Source organism: Quercus suber, unplaced genomic scaffold (genome assembly GCF_002906115.3).
Source record: "Quercus suber isolate HL8 unplaced genomic scaffold, Cork oak 2.0 scaffold_70, whole genome shotgun sequence".
Lineage (NCBI taxonomy): Eukaryota > Viridiplantae > Streptophyta > Magnoliopsida > Fagales > Fagaceae > Quercus > Quercus suber.
In genome coordinates this window covers 1,085,401-1,104,082 of record NW_027069535.1, presented here as the reverse complement: position 1 = coordinate 1,104,082, position 18,682 = coordinate 1,085,401, and the positions used below count along the sequence as shown (strand labels likewise).

General features: G+C 33.8%; 1 protein-coding gene across 1 annotated transcript; it reads right to left on the bottom strand.

Annotated features, from left to right (window-relative positions):
• Window positions 1–461: 461 nt before the first annotated feature.
• LOC112015573 (endo-1,4-beta-xylanase 1) lies at window positions 462–6,182 on the bottom strand. Its single transcript, XM_024047986.2, has 8 exons — window positions 5,574–6,182; window positions 5,396–5,449; window positions 4,409–4,776; window positions 4,169–4,328; window positions 3,551–3,903; window positions 3,021–3,198; window positions 2,377–2,913; window positions 462–1,819 (listed from the first exon to the last, which is right to left on the bottom strand). Exons 1-8 carry the CDS (start codon window positions 5,667–5,669, stop codon window positions 704–706), a joined length of 2,862 nt encoding a protein of 953 aa, XP_023903754.2. The 5' UTR covers window positions 5,670–6,182; the 3' UTR covers window positions 462–703.
• Window positions 6,183–18,682: the final 12,500 nt, after the last annotated feature.

The window sequence follows — 18,682 nt, the reverse complement described above, 5'->3', positions numbered from 1 at the left end:
CCTTGAATTGTGTTTCAGATCATTTTTATACTTTAAAAGGCTTCACTTTAGTTCCTATACTTTCAATATAGTTTAAAGAAGATTCGTAATATTATCTAATGAATGAAAAATGCTAACATAACAACTGGAATCCATGTCACGCTTTAAGCTTCACATAATCGCAGTAATCATAATTTCAAGAATTATGTTTGTTTATGTCAATATTGCTTATCAATTAAATGATGGTAAGAGCTATTATGAAACATTTTAAATTAAGTATAATGATGATTTTAAAATAAGGTTAAGGACCAAATATACAACTTAACCCTTATTTTTGTAGGAGGAAAGGACACTTTCCACGTATAAACCATCGTTTATCCATATAGACAAGATGAAAAATAGGATGCTAGTCGTGGCACACCTATATATCATTCTGATAATTTAAGTAGAGAAGAAATTATTGTCCAACAAAAGAGAGACAGTTTAATATCACAACCAACAAGATATCTTTATTCCTTATATTTTTTACAGAATTTTACAACCACAAACCAACGTATATAAAATCTTTTTTTCTTTTTTCTTTTATGTATAAACAATATGTGAATGTAACCCCACAAATTCACAAACATATTTGCCTTTCTCTTTTTTCACATGAATTTTTATTTTTTTACAATGTGTAACTCATGATGAAATATGTACCTTATTATTGGTTGAAGCAGCAAACTTACAAATCTATGGGAACCACCAGTGGCGAGTCACCATTGTCAACAACAAATGTCTTTGAAACCTTCTTGGAGGAATTAATAATTTCCAGAGTGTATGTTCCATGGAAGCCTCTAAACTGGAACTGTCCTTGGTCATCAATATGCCCACGTGCATGAGACAGCCACTCTTTTCTAAGAGCAAGGTATCTTTTACCAGCTTCATTAATGTCACCCTCTGCATTCACTAGATGTGAATTGTTCCGGCTCATAAACAACTCCCAGAATCCCCATAGCATTATACCATCTACTGCAGGATGGGCAAAAGCTTCCCTAAGCATCACTTCCAGATCGTCCCCTCTAACATATTCATTAATGGAAGACACATCAAGCTCTGTAAACCAGATTGGAAGACCAAGAATACCCAATTTATCCAAAGCTGAGCAAACAATAGGCCCAACTGGACTGTCTATGTGCCCTTGTATTCCAATACCTCCAACAGGTGCACCTTGCTCTTGCAAATCAAGAATATGTTGAATGTACTTTTCTGGAGATGATCTGGTGTCACATCCATCCTCAACGTGATAATCATTCACAAACAGGAGGGCAGATGGATCTAGTTGGTGTGCAGTCTTGAACATGTTTGCTCGGATATCCTTACCTAGTCTATCTTGATAGAATGAACCATGCAGCATCTCATTGTTAACATCATAGTGCATGAACTTCCCCTTGTAGCGTGTGAGAAGACCTGTTAGGCGATTTTGGACAGCTGTCATCAAGTCATTTTTGTTCAGTGCTTGGATCCATGATTGGACTGTGTTGATCACTTCCCAGAAAATACAATGACCTCTAGTCTGTATGTTGTGGCTTTTACACAAGGCCAACATCTCATCAGCATCATTGTAGTTGAAATTTCCCTGCTGTGGTTCTGTCCAGTACCACTTCAACTCATTGCCAAAGACAGCCCAATTGAAATTTTTTGTAAAGAAATCAACAAAATCTTCATTATCAATGTTTGTTCTGCTCATACATGACCCCAAAGGAAAAGTGTTTTGCGTTTGTTTGACTAACACCATTGTGCCAAGCAAAGTGCTTGAATCCACTCCTGAGAATTTTAGGATGACATCACGCTTACGGTTCTGCATTCCAGCAAATGAGAAGTATTCCAGATTAATCTTGGGAGAAGGAACCCCTCAATGTTGGAAGAAAATCAGTTCACCGCTTATATAAATAAGTTAGAAAACTCAACTCATCAGGCTAGCTAGCTCAAATTAAATATACTTGGGCACATAATGTATTGATAATCATCAATCATTGAGGCAAATAGATGATGCTTACAAAACAGATAAGACAACTTATTATTCTAGTAGAACAAGTTTAGGGAAATTTAAGAGAAATGTCAGATTGGTAATCGTAACTGTATCATATTACTGATAGTCCAAATACTATAGTGACTATATATATCAAGAGTAGCAAGTGCAACCTAAGAAAATGTATAGGATGTTTTATGCACAATGATGGCCAAAATCAACCGAGCGTGTTTATTAAAATGTTACTGGTTTTGTTTAGCAGTCCTAGCAGTAACCTAACTGGTTAAGTTGTGAGTCACGCCAAAAGCTTTACCAGCGTTTTTCAATTTACGGTTCTGCCAAGCTGAAATTGATCAAATACCATATAAATCAAAACTAGAAATTACCTGATCAGTCTGCCTCCGTAGATATCTAAACCTTGCCTGTCGATCAACAGGAAAAATCTGAACTCCAGCAACCATTAAGTCAACACCTGGAGATGGACCTTGAACATAAACCATAACCTTGGAAGGTTGCTTCTCAATTCTGAAGGAACCACCAATTTCATGCCATCCATCACCATTAACCTCAACTTGCCCCCCATTAACCCACTGACTGTCCACACCTAGTGCAACATTCACATTTTGTGGACCACTAGCTCCAGAACCAATTCGAACCCAACCAGATACTTGGTATGTCAAAAAAAGTTTAAGTCTATCTGTGATCATCTGAGCAGGACCCATCCAAGTCTGTGTGCGATTGGTCACAAGGATATAGCGACCACTTAAAGGTTCATGAGGTCCAAGTGATTCTCTTGCCATTGGTGGAAGAATATGAGGTGAACCAGTAGCAACGCTCAAAGTGCAATTACCAAGGGGAAACCACCCATTGGTGCCATCACTTAGACTGCTATTTTGAATTATATTTACTCCAAAGGCAGGATTCTAGAAACAAAAACCAATAATTGAATGCTTAAAAGTTAGAAAACCAGGCTCAACTTAAAGATGCATATATAGATAATTTTCAAAGTCTAAATCCTTAGTCAACCAACCTCAATAACTGGGGGAGGTGAAGGAGGGGTTTTCTCTGCATGCTTTACAATTAAACTGTTGAGAAGGATATCAGTGCCCGAAGGTGGACCTTCAACATATATGACTACTTTGGATGGAGAACCATTTAGAAGGAACTTTCCCTGCAACTGTACCCAATCCTTGTCTGTTGCTTGAGCACTACAGAAATAGGCAACACCCATTGTGAATATTTTCAAAGTGAAGGGATATGTCCATGTTAAGTATGTTGCCAATTCAGGGTAACAGGAATTTTTTCTTTAATAGAAAAAAAAAAAAAAAAAAAAAAGCAAACAGAAGAAATGTAACCACATGTGCCTATATGGGATATCGCCTATATGGGATATCTCAAGACTTTCAGGATTGTGTCATGGAGCTATAAATACCTATGTTCAAACACGTGTGCATGCACACATGGGCAATTAACATGGGAAAATGCTGTTTTCACAGATTTCATGTGGATTCATGGACGTTTTCACAATATGGAAATGAAAAATGGAGAAAAAGAACTAACTTGGCAACGCCTATATACTGTTCACGAAGGTTTGGTGTTTGCACCCACAAAGTCACTCGCACATCAGAATTAGTGACATTGTTACCAAATATCCGAACAACAGCAATAACATCATAAGCAAGCTTTCGCTGCACTTTTCCTGTGATCTCCTGCTGAATACCATTCCAGTTCTGTGTGCGCTCTGTTGCAGATGCAAAATACTTTCCAGACAGTGGGACTATTTTCCCATCTGCCATAGAATCATGTAAAACAATCTTGCAGCCTCTTCCAGACCAATTGTTCAGGCCATCCTCAAATTTGGGGTTTAGGATGATATTCTCATCTCCGGCATCAAAGCATCTCTGGCTTACACTCTTTCAGATTCAAATAGAAAGCCATATCACAAAAATAATTAGTACTAACTTCTTAAAAAATAAATTTTGGGTTAAAAATGCTTAGGCAGATTGCATAAAAATTGAAACTAAATAGGAGTAACTTGCAAACCTTGTTTAAGTAATGACACTTCATAAATACTCTTTATATCAATAGATACTTCTATAGTTCTATGTATCTCAGCTTTCACCAAAGTCCTTTTGACTGAAAATAAACTGAGCAAAAAAGGTCAAAAAGTATAATTACCTCACACTCACTTGGACTGGAACAGGTGATCACTACTGATTCTATAAGAATATCAACTCCAGGTGAAGGCCCTTCGAAATAAAATACAACCCGGTCAGGCATAGCTGGCAATGAGAATGTGCCTTCCAACTTCTCCCACTTCTCCTTAGACACAGAAGTTCTGTATGTCATAAATGCGGTTAAAATGTTTCCTTTTCCTTAAAGTGGAAAGGCAATATTGCGAATTACAGTATCCATTACCTTCCAATGAACAAATAGCTAGTCCCTGAACCTCGGTTTTCTAGTTTCAATGTTGCCAGGACATCAGTGGATCCCTGAAGAGGCCCTGATACTCCAACATGGGCAGAAACTGTATAAGTGGAACCTGGGGAAACCCTGGCTGTGATATCTTGTTCCAAGCCCTGCCAGCATTCCTTGCGATTTGAAACAACTGCATAATTACCACCCAACTTTTCTGAAGTTCCTTCTGGGTGAGCTGACTCAGCTGATACCACAAAGCCATCACAATTGTTGGGATGCCACAAATGCAGCCCTTCAGAGAAGTCATGGTTTAGTACGATATTAGTAGCACAACCATGGTTTGAGTCATTTGCTTTTCGGACTGCAATCTGTTAGGGAAAGCAGAAGTCAGGATGTTAAATTGGGAGCTTCTTTAGCCCTGAAACTGCTTCATTGAATTAATATAAAGTAATTTTGTTTTCTAAAGAGTAAACAAATTAGGGTATAAGCTTAGCTGATAATAAAATATCATTTGCAATAACGAGGGGAAATACCATGTCACATAAAATACTTTCTAAGACTTGGGAATGTGATTCCATTCAAGAGGTTTTCTGCAATTGCTATAACTCCTCTAACTTTTACCGTTATATTGTTTGCACTTTGCAGTTTCTCTTTCCTTTTCTTTCTTTTCCTTCTTTGACTTCCCCTTTATCTCTCTCTCCAGTTTTTGGGCAATTTCTCACTTGATTAATAATCAAAGACACAGAATTGATTCCTTGAAACAAAATCGTATGCCCCGTTGGTCCACAAAAGTAAAAAATGGCAATGCCATCAAGTCTAACACATAAATTTGGTAACTTCACTACAATGGTCTATTAAGTTAACAATAAAAATCATGTAAAATGATGACAAATTTAAACATTAAAAAAAAAAAAAAAATCTAAGAAAACGCAAATGCAATCAAAATAAAACCTTTCACAAATTCTGAACAAATTAACAAACCCGTACCTCCACATTGTTGCCTGCATTGTACATGGGGTTCTCCATAGCTTCTCTAGTTCTCTAGGCCAACACAAAAACAAAGCAAAACCCAGATTTTATTAGAGAATTATGTACCAGCATGCACAAGCAGTTTCCTTTTGTTATTACAAAATAAGAAGAATAAAAGGCACACAAAAAAGAGTACCTGAGTGAGCTTGTCCTTGTCCTTGTCCTGGTCCTTGTGCTTTTGATTTGTCCTGGAAAACAGGCTTATGAAGCTGCAAGCAGAGACCCTTCTCATTATATAGGCTTAGCAGTGTCCAACTTCTGCGAGTGAAAGTGAAGTCTACGAAAGTGTGGGCCCACCCCACATCTAAACCAACCAATCAGAGAAGCCCACTTCTGTAAAAAAAATAAAAAATAACCAAAAGACTTTGGCTTTGGTTTTGGTTTTGTTCCCTTGTCTGGGTTTAATCCAAACAACAAGATCTACAACTGTAATACCTAAAATAACGAAACGACACCTTTAATCCCAAGAAAATACTATATATGTTATAAGAAATTATTAAATGGGTTAAGGTAAGGAGGCTAAAGCTAAGGCTAAGGCTAAGGCTAAGGCTAGGGCTCCAATAACTTCTAAGAGTTTTGCTTTGGCTTGCAGATTGGAATGCTTGAATTGGAATAGAAGCTTGTTCAATTTGTTTCTGTTAATGTAAATAGATATGTAATTTGTTTTGAATGCCTTTGATTACAAGCCAATGTGTCTTTCAGATTCCTGAGGATTAGGTGGAGATGGCTTTTCAGTATGTATTTAAGGTTTTGGTTTACTATTCGGACTTTTTGTATTCTGCTGTGAGAAGTGAACTAATTGAGTTTTCACTGCTAAAGTGGGTTAAAAATTGATGTGCCGTAAAAATAATTAAAAATTATATTTATTATTATTATGGCATAAATTATATTTAGTATCACTTTTTAAAATAAAAAATTGAAAACAGCTTTAACATTTTGTAATAATTCTTCTGGCTAAGACAATTGAATGTTAGTTCAACTAATTAAGTTTTTGATAATTGAATAAGAGATTTACAATTCAATATTCACCTACACCAAAAATTGATTGGTGTTTTAGTCTAATAATAAATAGCTATCATCATAAGCGAAAAGTTTATATAAAAATAATTGTGTTCTAATCACTTTAAAATTGTGAAGTAATCATTGTCCTAGGATTACTCTTTACTCTTGTGGTTGATTCTTAGCGTACGTTTTGATAAAACTAAAATTGAACTTTTAGCTGCGTTTTGTGTTTTTAGTGGGTCCTGTGCACTATTTATGGGACCTGCAAATACTTTATTCAGCAAAAAAAACTTTAAAATTGGGTCCAACAATACTATTCACACATTTAAAAATTATTTTACTACAATATTTTTAATTTTTAATTTTTAATTTTTAATAATAAGCGATATTCAAACAGAACCTTATACCTTTGGGACCTTTCAATTTGTTGTGGCCTATGTTTGACCGCAGAATCCATATTTTATCGAGACAGAAGTCACAGAACAAGTAATCTTGGTCCAGGCCTTGAAACTTTTTATTTGGAAAGATCTAGTGAGGGTATGGTCCTACACTTCTACTACATACATTCAAACTTGAGTACCTAGAAGAACAATTTCAATCAGTGGAGCACCACATTCAAGAAGGTTACATGATCCAGATTACTTTGCCAGAATTTTACTGTCAACCAACAATCCATCCTCTTGCATAAATCGTTGATGCCCCCCAGCCTTGACATTCATAATAGGGTAGCATATTGGCATCATACAGTTTTTTTAAAAGTATTATACCTTAAGTTTCTCAATTAAATTCAATTTTATGGCGCAATGCAATGGTAAACAATATTTTTTTCGTGATAATTAAATATAACTATGTGATTTATTGGCCAATGCAACCAAATGGTTAAATTTAATTAAAAACTTAAGGTATAACATTTAAGCAACTGTACTTAATTTTTGTTAGTGACACCTACTGGCTCATGATCATCCTTGTCAATCCTAGTATAAACTTTCAGCATTCACTTGATGTGCATTATCCCAAAACAAACACAACGTCCAAATCCACTCAGAAAATGCCATGTGGTGCTGGAATGGCCAAACGTTTCCCAAAACATTACTTTGGAATGCATCAAAACACTGTAAATTGGAGAAAAGGAATATAATAACCATTCACAAGCATGTGCAGGTCAATAAGATGACAAATTTTCTAAATCAAATTGGGATTATCAAAATTTGAAAAATAATACAATCAAATAATTTAAAGAAGAATGTTCAAAATACCTAATTTATTATTAGTCTTCCTGGGACGACAGATAATTCAAAGAGAATGTTCAAATTACACATTATTCAAGATAAGGCTTTCAGAGTGTTAAAATAATCTTACAGCCTTCTCTCAGGGTAAGGCTTCAAAGTACCACTGAATGAACAATTTTTGTTGCCAGATTCTTTCTGTTATAAGATCCAAAAGCATAGAAGATAAAACAAGAGAGGAACACGGACGTTTGGACCTTTTGATGGGCAGGATAATCTCTGAAAGTCAAAAAGAAACAAATACAAGAAGAACAAGTTCTGTTTGATGATTATGGGCTACAATAATTCAAGCCCAGTATGAAAATCAGACACCCAAGCCGAAAAGTCCAAATAGCTTGTCAACGTATCCAGTCCAATAAGATTTACCCCATTTTTTTTATTAAAAAAAAATTATATATATATATATATATAAAAGAAAGTAGTGTCCCAAACTTTTGGCCAGAATTCCACACCTTGCCCACAAGACATCCCTAAAATTATATGGACCATAGTGTGGTGGATGAAACTTGAGATTTTCGAGTTTACGGCACGTTCTTCAAGTCCATTGAGCTCACTATCTAAATGTCCTCAAAAGAACCTATCATGTGCTTTATCTTCTAACAGTTCCCTTCCTTGTGTTTTGGTCTTGAAGCATTTCCATTAATTTTCAGAGAATGTAATGAGAGAGAGAGAGAGAGAGAGAGAGAGAAACTGTTCTACCCTTATGATATACAAGTAATTGTGGGATTATGATAAGTTTCTCATCTTAAATGGTTGATGTTCTCTCCTCGCATTAAAGTATAATAGTCTTTTTTGTTAATTCTTTCTTAGTATGTGATGTTAGCACTTTCTACCATCATGAAAATCTGATAAAAATTCATAAAAATGTCTTGCGAAATTAACCACAAGAAAGATAAGTATCACAAAATAAAACACATAATAGCTCAATGATTTAAGAGTATACATCATCACATGGTATCTATAATTTGCCCATCTTTTTCTAATTTAACATAAAGCACCCCCGGTGTATAGAAACCAGTCCCCTTATGTGAATTCACACAAATTAGTTAATCAAAAAAAAAAAATTCACACAAAATTCTGCCACAGGACTCTAGATTAATTGTCAAAGACAATAATTTATTTTCCAAAGCACTGACCTCCTACTCAAGAGTATCGATAATGAATCCACTGAGTTCAGGAGGGGCCTTTGACTACAAGGCTGAGGCATGTCTCATGACCCATGTTTGAGTATATTAAGCCTTGTTCCATTTACCCAAAGCCCACCATTATTAATAACATTAGTCATGACCCATGTTTGAGTATGTTAAGCCTTGTTCCATTTACCTAAAGCCCACCAAAGCCCACCATTAATACTAATGTAATTGAAGCTGGTTGAGCACAAAAGAGCCCAAATACGTTCAGCCTGGCAACCTTTCCATTAAAGGACCAAAACTTTACCTATGAATATTGGAAAACTGACAAATGCCAATGAAACTTCACCAGTTTCCGCCTTTCAAATCTTTCGCCTCCATTGATTGAAAGCAAACTTTATTTGTATTTTTATTTTTTGACGGTGATTGAAAGCAAACTTTATTAGTATAAATGAACCACTTGACCAATAGAGGTGAAGTACTGGTATGTTTGAATGCAAAGAAAAGAAAAGGCGAAAGGGTAGGAGAAATTATATTGTCTTCTAGTGGATTATATTATTTACCTATTTTTATTTATTTTAAAATTGTTGAGTTAATAATTAATTTTTATTTAAAAAATTTTCTAACTAACAATTTTAAATAGGAGGAAGTTTTGTAATAAAATTGTGGATTATATCACTTATCCATCATGTGAATCTTATAATTTTTCAAGGAGTAGTCAGTAATCAATAGTGATTATATTCCTTCTATTTGATTTTTTTTTTTTTTTGCCTTTTTTTGGAAGGGAGGAGGGGATATTATTATTTTTTTTATTTTTTTAAGTTATCTAACTTCACTCCATTCACTCCCAAATCCCAATTCATTTGCTTTTGGAGGAGTCAAAATTTCATATTTTAAAGAAATGGAAAAGAGTAAGCATCATATTAAACATTTTGTAACTCAATTAGCACCTTATGATCTTTCCAATAAACAAATCTAAGATTTAAATATTCTCATCCACGATAAGGTATTTGGTATCAAATAATACCATGTTAGCGGTATCAAAATCTAATAAGTGTGAAATATGTCAACAAAAAAGAATTAATTCACTAATAATTGAAAGACATATATTACTAGATAGTTATTTTTGCACGTATGTCTCTCAATTATTAAATTTTGATACGAATGACGTGTTCATTTGATACAAAATATTTTTTCATCATCCACAAATATAAAATTATCAAAAATAGAAAGGAATATGCATCACATCACAGTTACTTCTAAGAAGAAAAATAATCTTAGACTACAAAATCTTATGTGCGTTTATTTTGGTGGTATAAAAATGAGATAAATCCGACTAGATTCTATCTTGAAATAAAAAATTAGAAACTCCAACTTGAAATAAAATAAAAATATAGTCACTTAATTTTAAATTAAAGTAGTAACAAATGGCACATTAAGAACCACATATGAAGGCTATGATCTAAGAAACCACGTATCCTACTGAAAAAAATAAGCCACATTGAAATACGGACTGTATTTTATTGGATGGGCTTACCGCACGGTGATGCCACGGACACCCCGGCCCACCACATTCATGTGATAAGAATATACCTTGCTAGTTGAGTCAAATCCGGTAATTTGCTTTTTTAATTGTTAATCTCCGGTTACTGTCCCACATTAGGTAACATGCGGTAAGCACAAGGCCATAAGACACGGTATAATGAGATTTACAATTGATTAACTCCATAAAATATCACAAATATTCACATTATTTAGCATTGACGATAAGCATCAATAATTTCCACGAATCTAGTAACTGAGACAACCTAACATAATGATTTAAGTAAATAATTATTTTTTTTAAAGAATATTCGAAACCGAGTATCAACTTATCTTATCAAATTAAAAATAATAGATTAAATAAAACTTAGACACCATAACTTAAGTTCTCAAGTTGAATTCAGTCATATTGTTCTTTTGATCAATGCATTAAAATTAGTGTAGTAGTTTAAAAAAAAAATTGAAATTTAACCATATAGTTTATTAGCCAACAAAACCATGATAATTGAATTCAATTAGAGAGTCTATCAAACAACACCTAAAATAAAATAAAAAAGGTTTTGATGGAATAGACGTATTCACGAAGCTACATTTCAATTTGTAATTGTCACTTCTTAAAGCATTACAATAATGCTAGTGGTGTTAATTAACATCAATGTTTGACAGTCCACATACCCGACTTTATCTTTTCGCACATTTTCAATTTTATTAAAACAAGAATTAAGTACAAAATAGATTAGGCTAACCTACACTCACTCATGCATTAGCTTACTGTAATAGTGGGAGAGTCTGCATTTCAATTAATTAGTAAATGTCACTTCTTAAAGCATAACAATAATACAAGTGGTGTTAATTAACATCAATCTTTGACAAAATCCACATGCTCGATTTTATCTTAACACACTTTTTCAATTGAATTAGAACAGAGATTAACTACAAAACAGTTTAGGATAACTAACACTCATGCATTAGTCAGTAATCGGCTAACAATAATAGTGGGAGAGTCCAAATACAACATAAAAATATTTCTTATAACTATTCATTTGCCAAAAGTTCTGTGCAATGATTTTCTTCACATTGTCTATGCCGAAGTTTCACCACCTTAAACGATGGAGGAACAATCTCTCATCAGAAATTGAAACAATACATTAAGTGGTACACATAAATTGAGTTAGCAAGTGAATATGTCTATAACTGATTAGACATCTGCGTTTATAATGAATTTTTGGACGCTAGCTCAGACTATAATTAATGGCTAATTAAGCCCAATCTATCTCATAAAAAACAAAAAAACAAAAAGCCCAATATGACTCAAAATGAAATTGCGCCCCACTCTGTGAGATAATCTCTAATATAAATGGCCGCGCTTTCACTTCATTGGGGTCCAGCTCCTCATGTCAAGGTGGGGTACTATGTCGGACACTAGGAGTTCTTTAAAGAACCATAACTTTTGTGGCATACTTTTTGAAAAATTGGCATGTCGGCAAACTGTGAGTAGCTGTTTATTACTTTTATATAATTTATATTTTTTAATAAAAAATGTTAATAAATATCAAAATATTTAACAATCTATTTAAAGAAAATTTTAATACTATTTTTATAGAAAATAAAAAAAAAATTCTTAAAATAAATTGTTAACAATTATCTTAAAAGCACCCGTTAACTAGTTGCGGTTCTAGAAATTTTTCTCAGAGTGTTTCTTAAGAAGTATAAATAATACAATTTAATAAAAAGATATTCATATATTGACAACAATAACAATAAAAAAAAATACGCAAATATATAAAATTTACAATTGCCTTTTACAAGTTTTCATATTTTGAAATCGATGCATGATAGTCTTATTATTAATACTACAATTTACATCTCTTTCAATGCATACAACCAAACAATCATTTATCTACTAAATATAAAACAAACAAATTATGGAGTAAAATTTAATTTTTTTGACATAAGAAACTGGGAGTATTCTCAAACAAAAAAAAAAAATTTTTAAAGTAGACAAATAAAAAAAATTAATTATTATAAAAAAAATTCAGATCAGATGGTTCTAGATTACCTGGCCTTAAGGTGGCGCCACCCCTGCCGTTAACATGATCCTTTTTCAATTACTCATATTTCATCGCATCAAAACTTTGACAAAATATGTGATTAAAGTTGGTGTTCATAAACTTATCAAGATTATAATAACAAGTATCACTAGTTAAGCTAAAGCCATACAACTCCGCCACGTTTCAGATAGAGCCGGCCTATACTCCGAGCACCACACAGCACAGGTTCTCCTTTTGGGGATAAAATAATACATCCGAAGCAGAATGATCATTATTGTTCATTTATTCTATTAGGCTTTGAGTAAAAGAAGAAATAAAAGGTGTCGTCAATATCAGAAGGATCTCGAGATGGGAGGCAAAGGCCTAAAGGCAGAGAGAGCCACGTGCACATTCAAAGCCACGCGTATATGTATATCAACTGCATGCAGTGTCTCTGAGAGTCAGTCAGACCTAGCGCGTCACCGCTAACTTTAATTTTCACCAACCACGTGTACAATAATGACTGTGAGATTTCACATCCTCACGTGATAGGTGGACGCGTGGCTGTTGTTTATTGATTTTTTTTTTTTTCTGGGTTCAAACATTCATGGAGGGATATTCAACTCGCTCTTACACAAGCACGAGCTCTTGTTATGACTTATGTCCAGTGGTTAAGGGAGAGTAGTCCGTGCGGTTGCCGGTTTTATTTTGTTGTTTGTCTTGTTTTTTTCTGCACCGACCTTAACCATTAGGCAAAACCATTAATAGAGCGACCTTAATTATTGTTACAAATTTATTTGTGGAAAGGAATCAATGTGGTCTATATAAATTCTGGTTTGTTTCGCTTGTAATAGGATAATCTTGTGAGTGAAAATGATTGTGGTGTTTTGTTCTTATTATTCTTCACCATTTTTGAATTCTAAGCATATTCTTATTTGGTTTTAAAATGTAAGAGCAATTGCATAAACACTCTTAATAATGAAAGAAATATTATAAGCTCAAAATTCACCAACATTAAAAGCCATGTAATTTTGTAAAGTTGTATAAAAATCACTACAGTTATAGTAAATATGTAACTTTGCTTTATTTTAAAAATACATAGTTAAATATAGCAACTATGTATCTTTACACTAATACTATTAATTTTGCATTTAATTTTCGAAAAATGTTAATGGATGCTTTAAAGGCATTAATTTGAGAAATATTTTTATAAATTTTTTTTGGGAAAAGAAAATTTAATTTTTTTTTATATTCTTAGTGAAATGGTTATTAATAAATGCTCTAATTTCATATGTTAAAAACTCCCTTAGTTACAACCTAGGAGGTTGGCTGAGTTGGTTGGGCTCTCGGTCTCAATGTACTTGTACTGGGCTCGACTAGGTGTACTCCCTAGTTCGAGTCCTGCTACCTACACTTTGAAAAGAATTTCCTAGTCTAATGCTTTACCCCTTCGTGTGCTCACCCGGCGCGAACAGCGATTCGTCTCTAGTTAAAAGCCTTGAGAATACACTGTGCGAGAGCAAAAAAAAAAAAAAAAAAGTCCCTTAGTTTTTTATTCTTTCTTTTTTATTCAACTCGCTCTTACACAAGCACGAGCTCTTGTTATGACTTATGTCCAGTGGTTAAGGGAGAGTAGTCCGTGCGGTTGCCGGTTTTATTTTGTTGTTTGTCTTGTTTTTTTCTGCACCGACCTTAACCATTAGGCAAAACCATTAATAGAGCGACCTTAATTATTGTTACAAATTTATTTGTGGAAAGGAATCAATGTGGTCTATATAAATTCTGGTTTGTTTCGCTTGTAATAGGATAATCTTGTGAGTGAAAATGATTGTGGTGTTTTGTTCTAATTATTCTTCACCATTTTTGAATTCTAAGCATATTCTTATTTGGTTTTAAAATGTAAGAGCAATTGCATAAACACTCTTAATAATGAAAAAAAATATTATAAGCTCAAAATTCACCAACATTAAAAGCCATGTAATTTTGTAAAGTTGTATAAAAATCACTACAGTTATAGTAAATATGTAACTTTGCTTTATTTTAAAAATACATAGTTAATATGGCAACTATGTATATTTACACTAATACTATTAATTTTGCATTTAATTTTCGGAAAATGTTAATGGATGCTTTAAAGGCATTAATTTGAGAAATATTTTTATAAATTTTTTTTTGGAAAAGAAAAATTAATTTTTTTTTATATTCTTAGTGAAATGGTTATTAATAAATGCTCTAATTTCATATGTTAAAAACTCCCTTAGTTATAACCCAGGAGGTTGGCTGAGTTGGTTGGGCTCTCGGTCTCAATGTACTTGTACTGGGCTCGACTAGGTGTACTCCCCAGTTCGAGTTCTGCTACCTACACTTTGAAAAGAATTTCCTAGTCTAGTGCTTTACCCATTCGTGGGCTCACCGGGCGCGAAGAGTGATTCGTCTCTAGTTAAAAGCCTTGAGGATACACTGTGCGAGAGCAACAAAAAAAAAAAAAGTCCCTTAGTTTTTTATTCTTTCTTTTTGTATCATGAAGATAAAAGAAGATAGTGGATGGTGACAATGGCAGCTCCATGACTTTTTTTTACGGTGGTCATTAAAAAACTTAAATTAATTTTTTTTTAATAAAAATAAAACTTGAATATATTAATATTGCCAAAAAAAAAACTTGCAAATACTTAAAATTTTAAAATTTCCTTCAATATACACAATTAAGCAATCATTAAACTCCTGATCTACTTTTCAATTATCAACTTATTGCTTAAATAGGTAACAATATAAACAAAAGTGTATTACCTTTTTGGGAAAATGTATCACATAAATCAAACAAATTCGGTTAAAGACTAAAGCAAGCACTAACAGACTAGCTATTTGAAAAGTATGCATTTTTTAATATATAAAAAATAGAGATTTTAAAATATGCTTGTGGGGGATAAGGGGGTCAGGCCCAAGTTAATGGGCCGAATACCCAAGAGATGACTGTTTCACATCCGAAGAGAAAGATGCGGAGAATGCAGGGCCCAGAGTGAAGTGGAATCCTCCTGTAGAGAATCATCGCTGTCCGAGGAGGATATCTCCAGTCCGAGGAGGGCATCACCTGTCCGAGGAAGATGTTTTACTTTGATATGATATCGGAGACTAACTGAGTAGGGGAAAAGCCTGATTGATTGTCTGAGGACTCCACCTGATCAAGATAAGCTCAAAACATATTTAGGAACGATAAGGATGAGGAAATATCTGAGGGAAAGGCTGCTGCCACCGTATTCAATGCATTGCAACAGCTTTTCTGGCCGCATTTATGTGGAGAAGACCTCTGAACAGTGCTTCCTAACCTACCGCCACTCACACAGAGATGAAAAGAAGCTGCCTGACGTGACAGGTACTTGAGCAAGTTCATGGATGGGGAGCACGTGGACGGTAGAGATGAGGGTGAGAGTGACTATATAATAGAGGGAGAGGGTTTGAAACAAACCATGGAATGTATGGAAACTGATCAATGAATAGTTGAAAGAGTGATAATCCTTTGTTATTAATCCCTTGCCAACTCTAGTTCTTTGACCCATACTCTACAAATTAATTGTCCTTGGGTTTACGTAAAGAATTTGAACCCTACAATGCTCTTTTAAAAACACAATTTAAAAAATCAAAATTAAACATTTGATTTGGGCTTTTAGGCTGATTCGTAGTTGGGCAATTTTTGAAAGTGTTGTATCCATAACATTTTTGCAACACTTACACAACAAAGCTAGATGGTGAGTCTTTACTAGTTCTAATTTGAATATACCATTGAATTTTTTTTTTTTTTTGTCCACTAGTAATAACCTTCTACTTAGAATTTATTGCAAAAATGTTATGAAATATTGTGAACAAAGCATTTCTCGCAATTTTTGGTTCAACGTTCAATGGACCAAAATTTTGGAGAAGTTGAATTAATTTTTAATGGGCTCAAATTGTTATTTAAGGTGTTTAAGTTTTTTTTGGGTGATCAAGTTTTATTTATTATTTGTTTTTCATGGTGGTTAACAACCATATTAATTTAAAATTCAAATTTTTTAAGGTATATTAAAAATAAAATTCAAGTCAAGGTGGTCATCAATACACTTGGCGCTGCCCTAAATGGTAATGGTTATTGTGGGGGGAGAAAAACCCAGCCCAGCTTATTCGGCCCAAGGCCCTAAAAGAGGAACATTCTTCATCCGAGGAGATGAAGCCTTCAGTCGGAAGCCCACGCCAATGGGGGATGCCTGGAGACGAACACGTGTACCATCCGAGGAGATGCTCATACGTCGAGCAGTCATGAGTCCTCGGATCCGAAGAGGTTTGATCAAACGCGAGTATGGGAGGTTCAAGTGATCTATTTGACAAGTGTAAGGAGGGAGAGGAACCTCGAACACACATGAAGATAACAGCAACAGGGGAATATCAAGGAGGCGTACTTCAACCACCACATTAATGCCCTGTACCTACCTTTCTGGCCGCATTTATGTGGACAGGACACCTGAACGGTGCTTTCTCAGCTACCGCACTCACATAAGGCTAAAGGTGGGATGATGGGACATGTACTCGAGTGGATGCCTGGATGATGAACAAGTGGACGGAGGAGATGTAAGAAGGTAATGCTATATAAGGGAAGGGTACCTCTGATGGAAGGGGATCGAAAAACAGGAGAGAGAAAGGGTACTTAGATGGTTGTAGCTCCAGCAATTGTAACCCTTGATTATCAATGAACAACTTCTCTTCGGACAGAGTACTCATATTAGTCCGAGAGCACATTAATTCAACTTCTCTCATTGGTGTTGCTGTTTAATACTGTCATTTTCATTATTTGCCTAGCCCTTTCGCCCACTCTCTACAAATTTATTGTTTTGGGCTCAGAGGGTTCCAAATCCATACCTCCTTGGGCTTGGGCCGCAAAAACTGACCCTACAGTTATGTGTCAAGAAATAGAAACAATTATAATAATTTTAAAAATTTGATATTTTAATAAAATGTAATGTAAAATAAATATATAAATGAGGTGTTTTAAAAAGTGAATACATAAAATAGGTAGGTTCTTATACGAAAATATACATTTATTTGTGCACAACTTGATGCAAATATTTTAAATACTTACGTAGAACCTAGATTTCTATTAAACCATGGGCAAAGCCAATAATTTTGCTATGGGTTAAACTGAGATATCAAAGTCTAATTAAAACAAAATTAAAAAACAATTAAGGCGATGTTGGTTTATTGACCACAAGGTCCACAACCTGTGTGTTGATTTAAAAACAAAAAATAAAAAACAAAAAGTATAATTAAAAACAAAAAAACAACTGGCGTTGTTGGTTTATTGACCACAAGGTCCACAACCTGTGTGTTGTTTTACATTGATCCTATATGTGTGTGCTTACCTTAAAAAATAAATTGAATTAGTAAACTAACACCACGTTAATATTTTCATTCAAATTCTATTCTTGAATTTTGCAAAATTATAGATTTTAATCTCTTTAATTATATATATCATCTTTTTATATTGAATTAGATAGATTTTCTTGGAGTAAAAATGATGTGCCGTAAACTCAGTAGCCACTAAGCATATTTGGGCATTCATTGAATAGTATTGCTCTTATCCAATATTAGAATAAGAGATTGAATATATGTGTATGTTGAGGACAATAAATCTGTGCCAGTTATTTGGTAAAGAGAAAATAAGTGATCCTGAAACTTAAAAAAAAAAAAAAAAAAAAAGATCCTGAGACTTTATGGTAAAGCCATCTCCATTTGATGTATAGTCCTTACTTTAGACTCTTTCTATCCACTTGAAAGATTACCCTTTAGAATTTTATGATCAAAATTTGCACGTCAATTGCTTGATACCTCCATTTGATGTATAGTCCTTACTTTAGACTTTTTCTATCCACTTGAAATTAAGATTACATTGATTGCTGTCATGTAGAAATTGACGCGCAATTGACTATATAAATAAGTAAAAAATTTGGAATCATAAATTCACTAAGGTTGTGTTTAGATTCGATGATTTAAATCCAAAGAATTTTAGGATCCATTACTAGCATATATTACTTGATATAAAATTTAAGAGCATTTGATAATTAGCTTGGGGATTTTGCTTAAATTATGGATTTAAAATAATTTCTTATACCTAATATTTTCAAATCTATATATTAATAAAACTCAAATTCATCAATACATTTCATAAATGGAAACAAATTAGGCATCTCGTGATATATTCTATAAAAACAAAAAATCTAATCTTCTATTTAA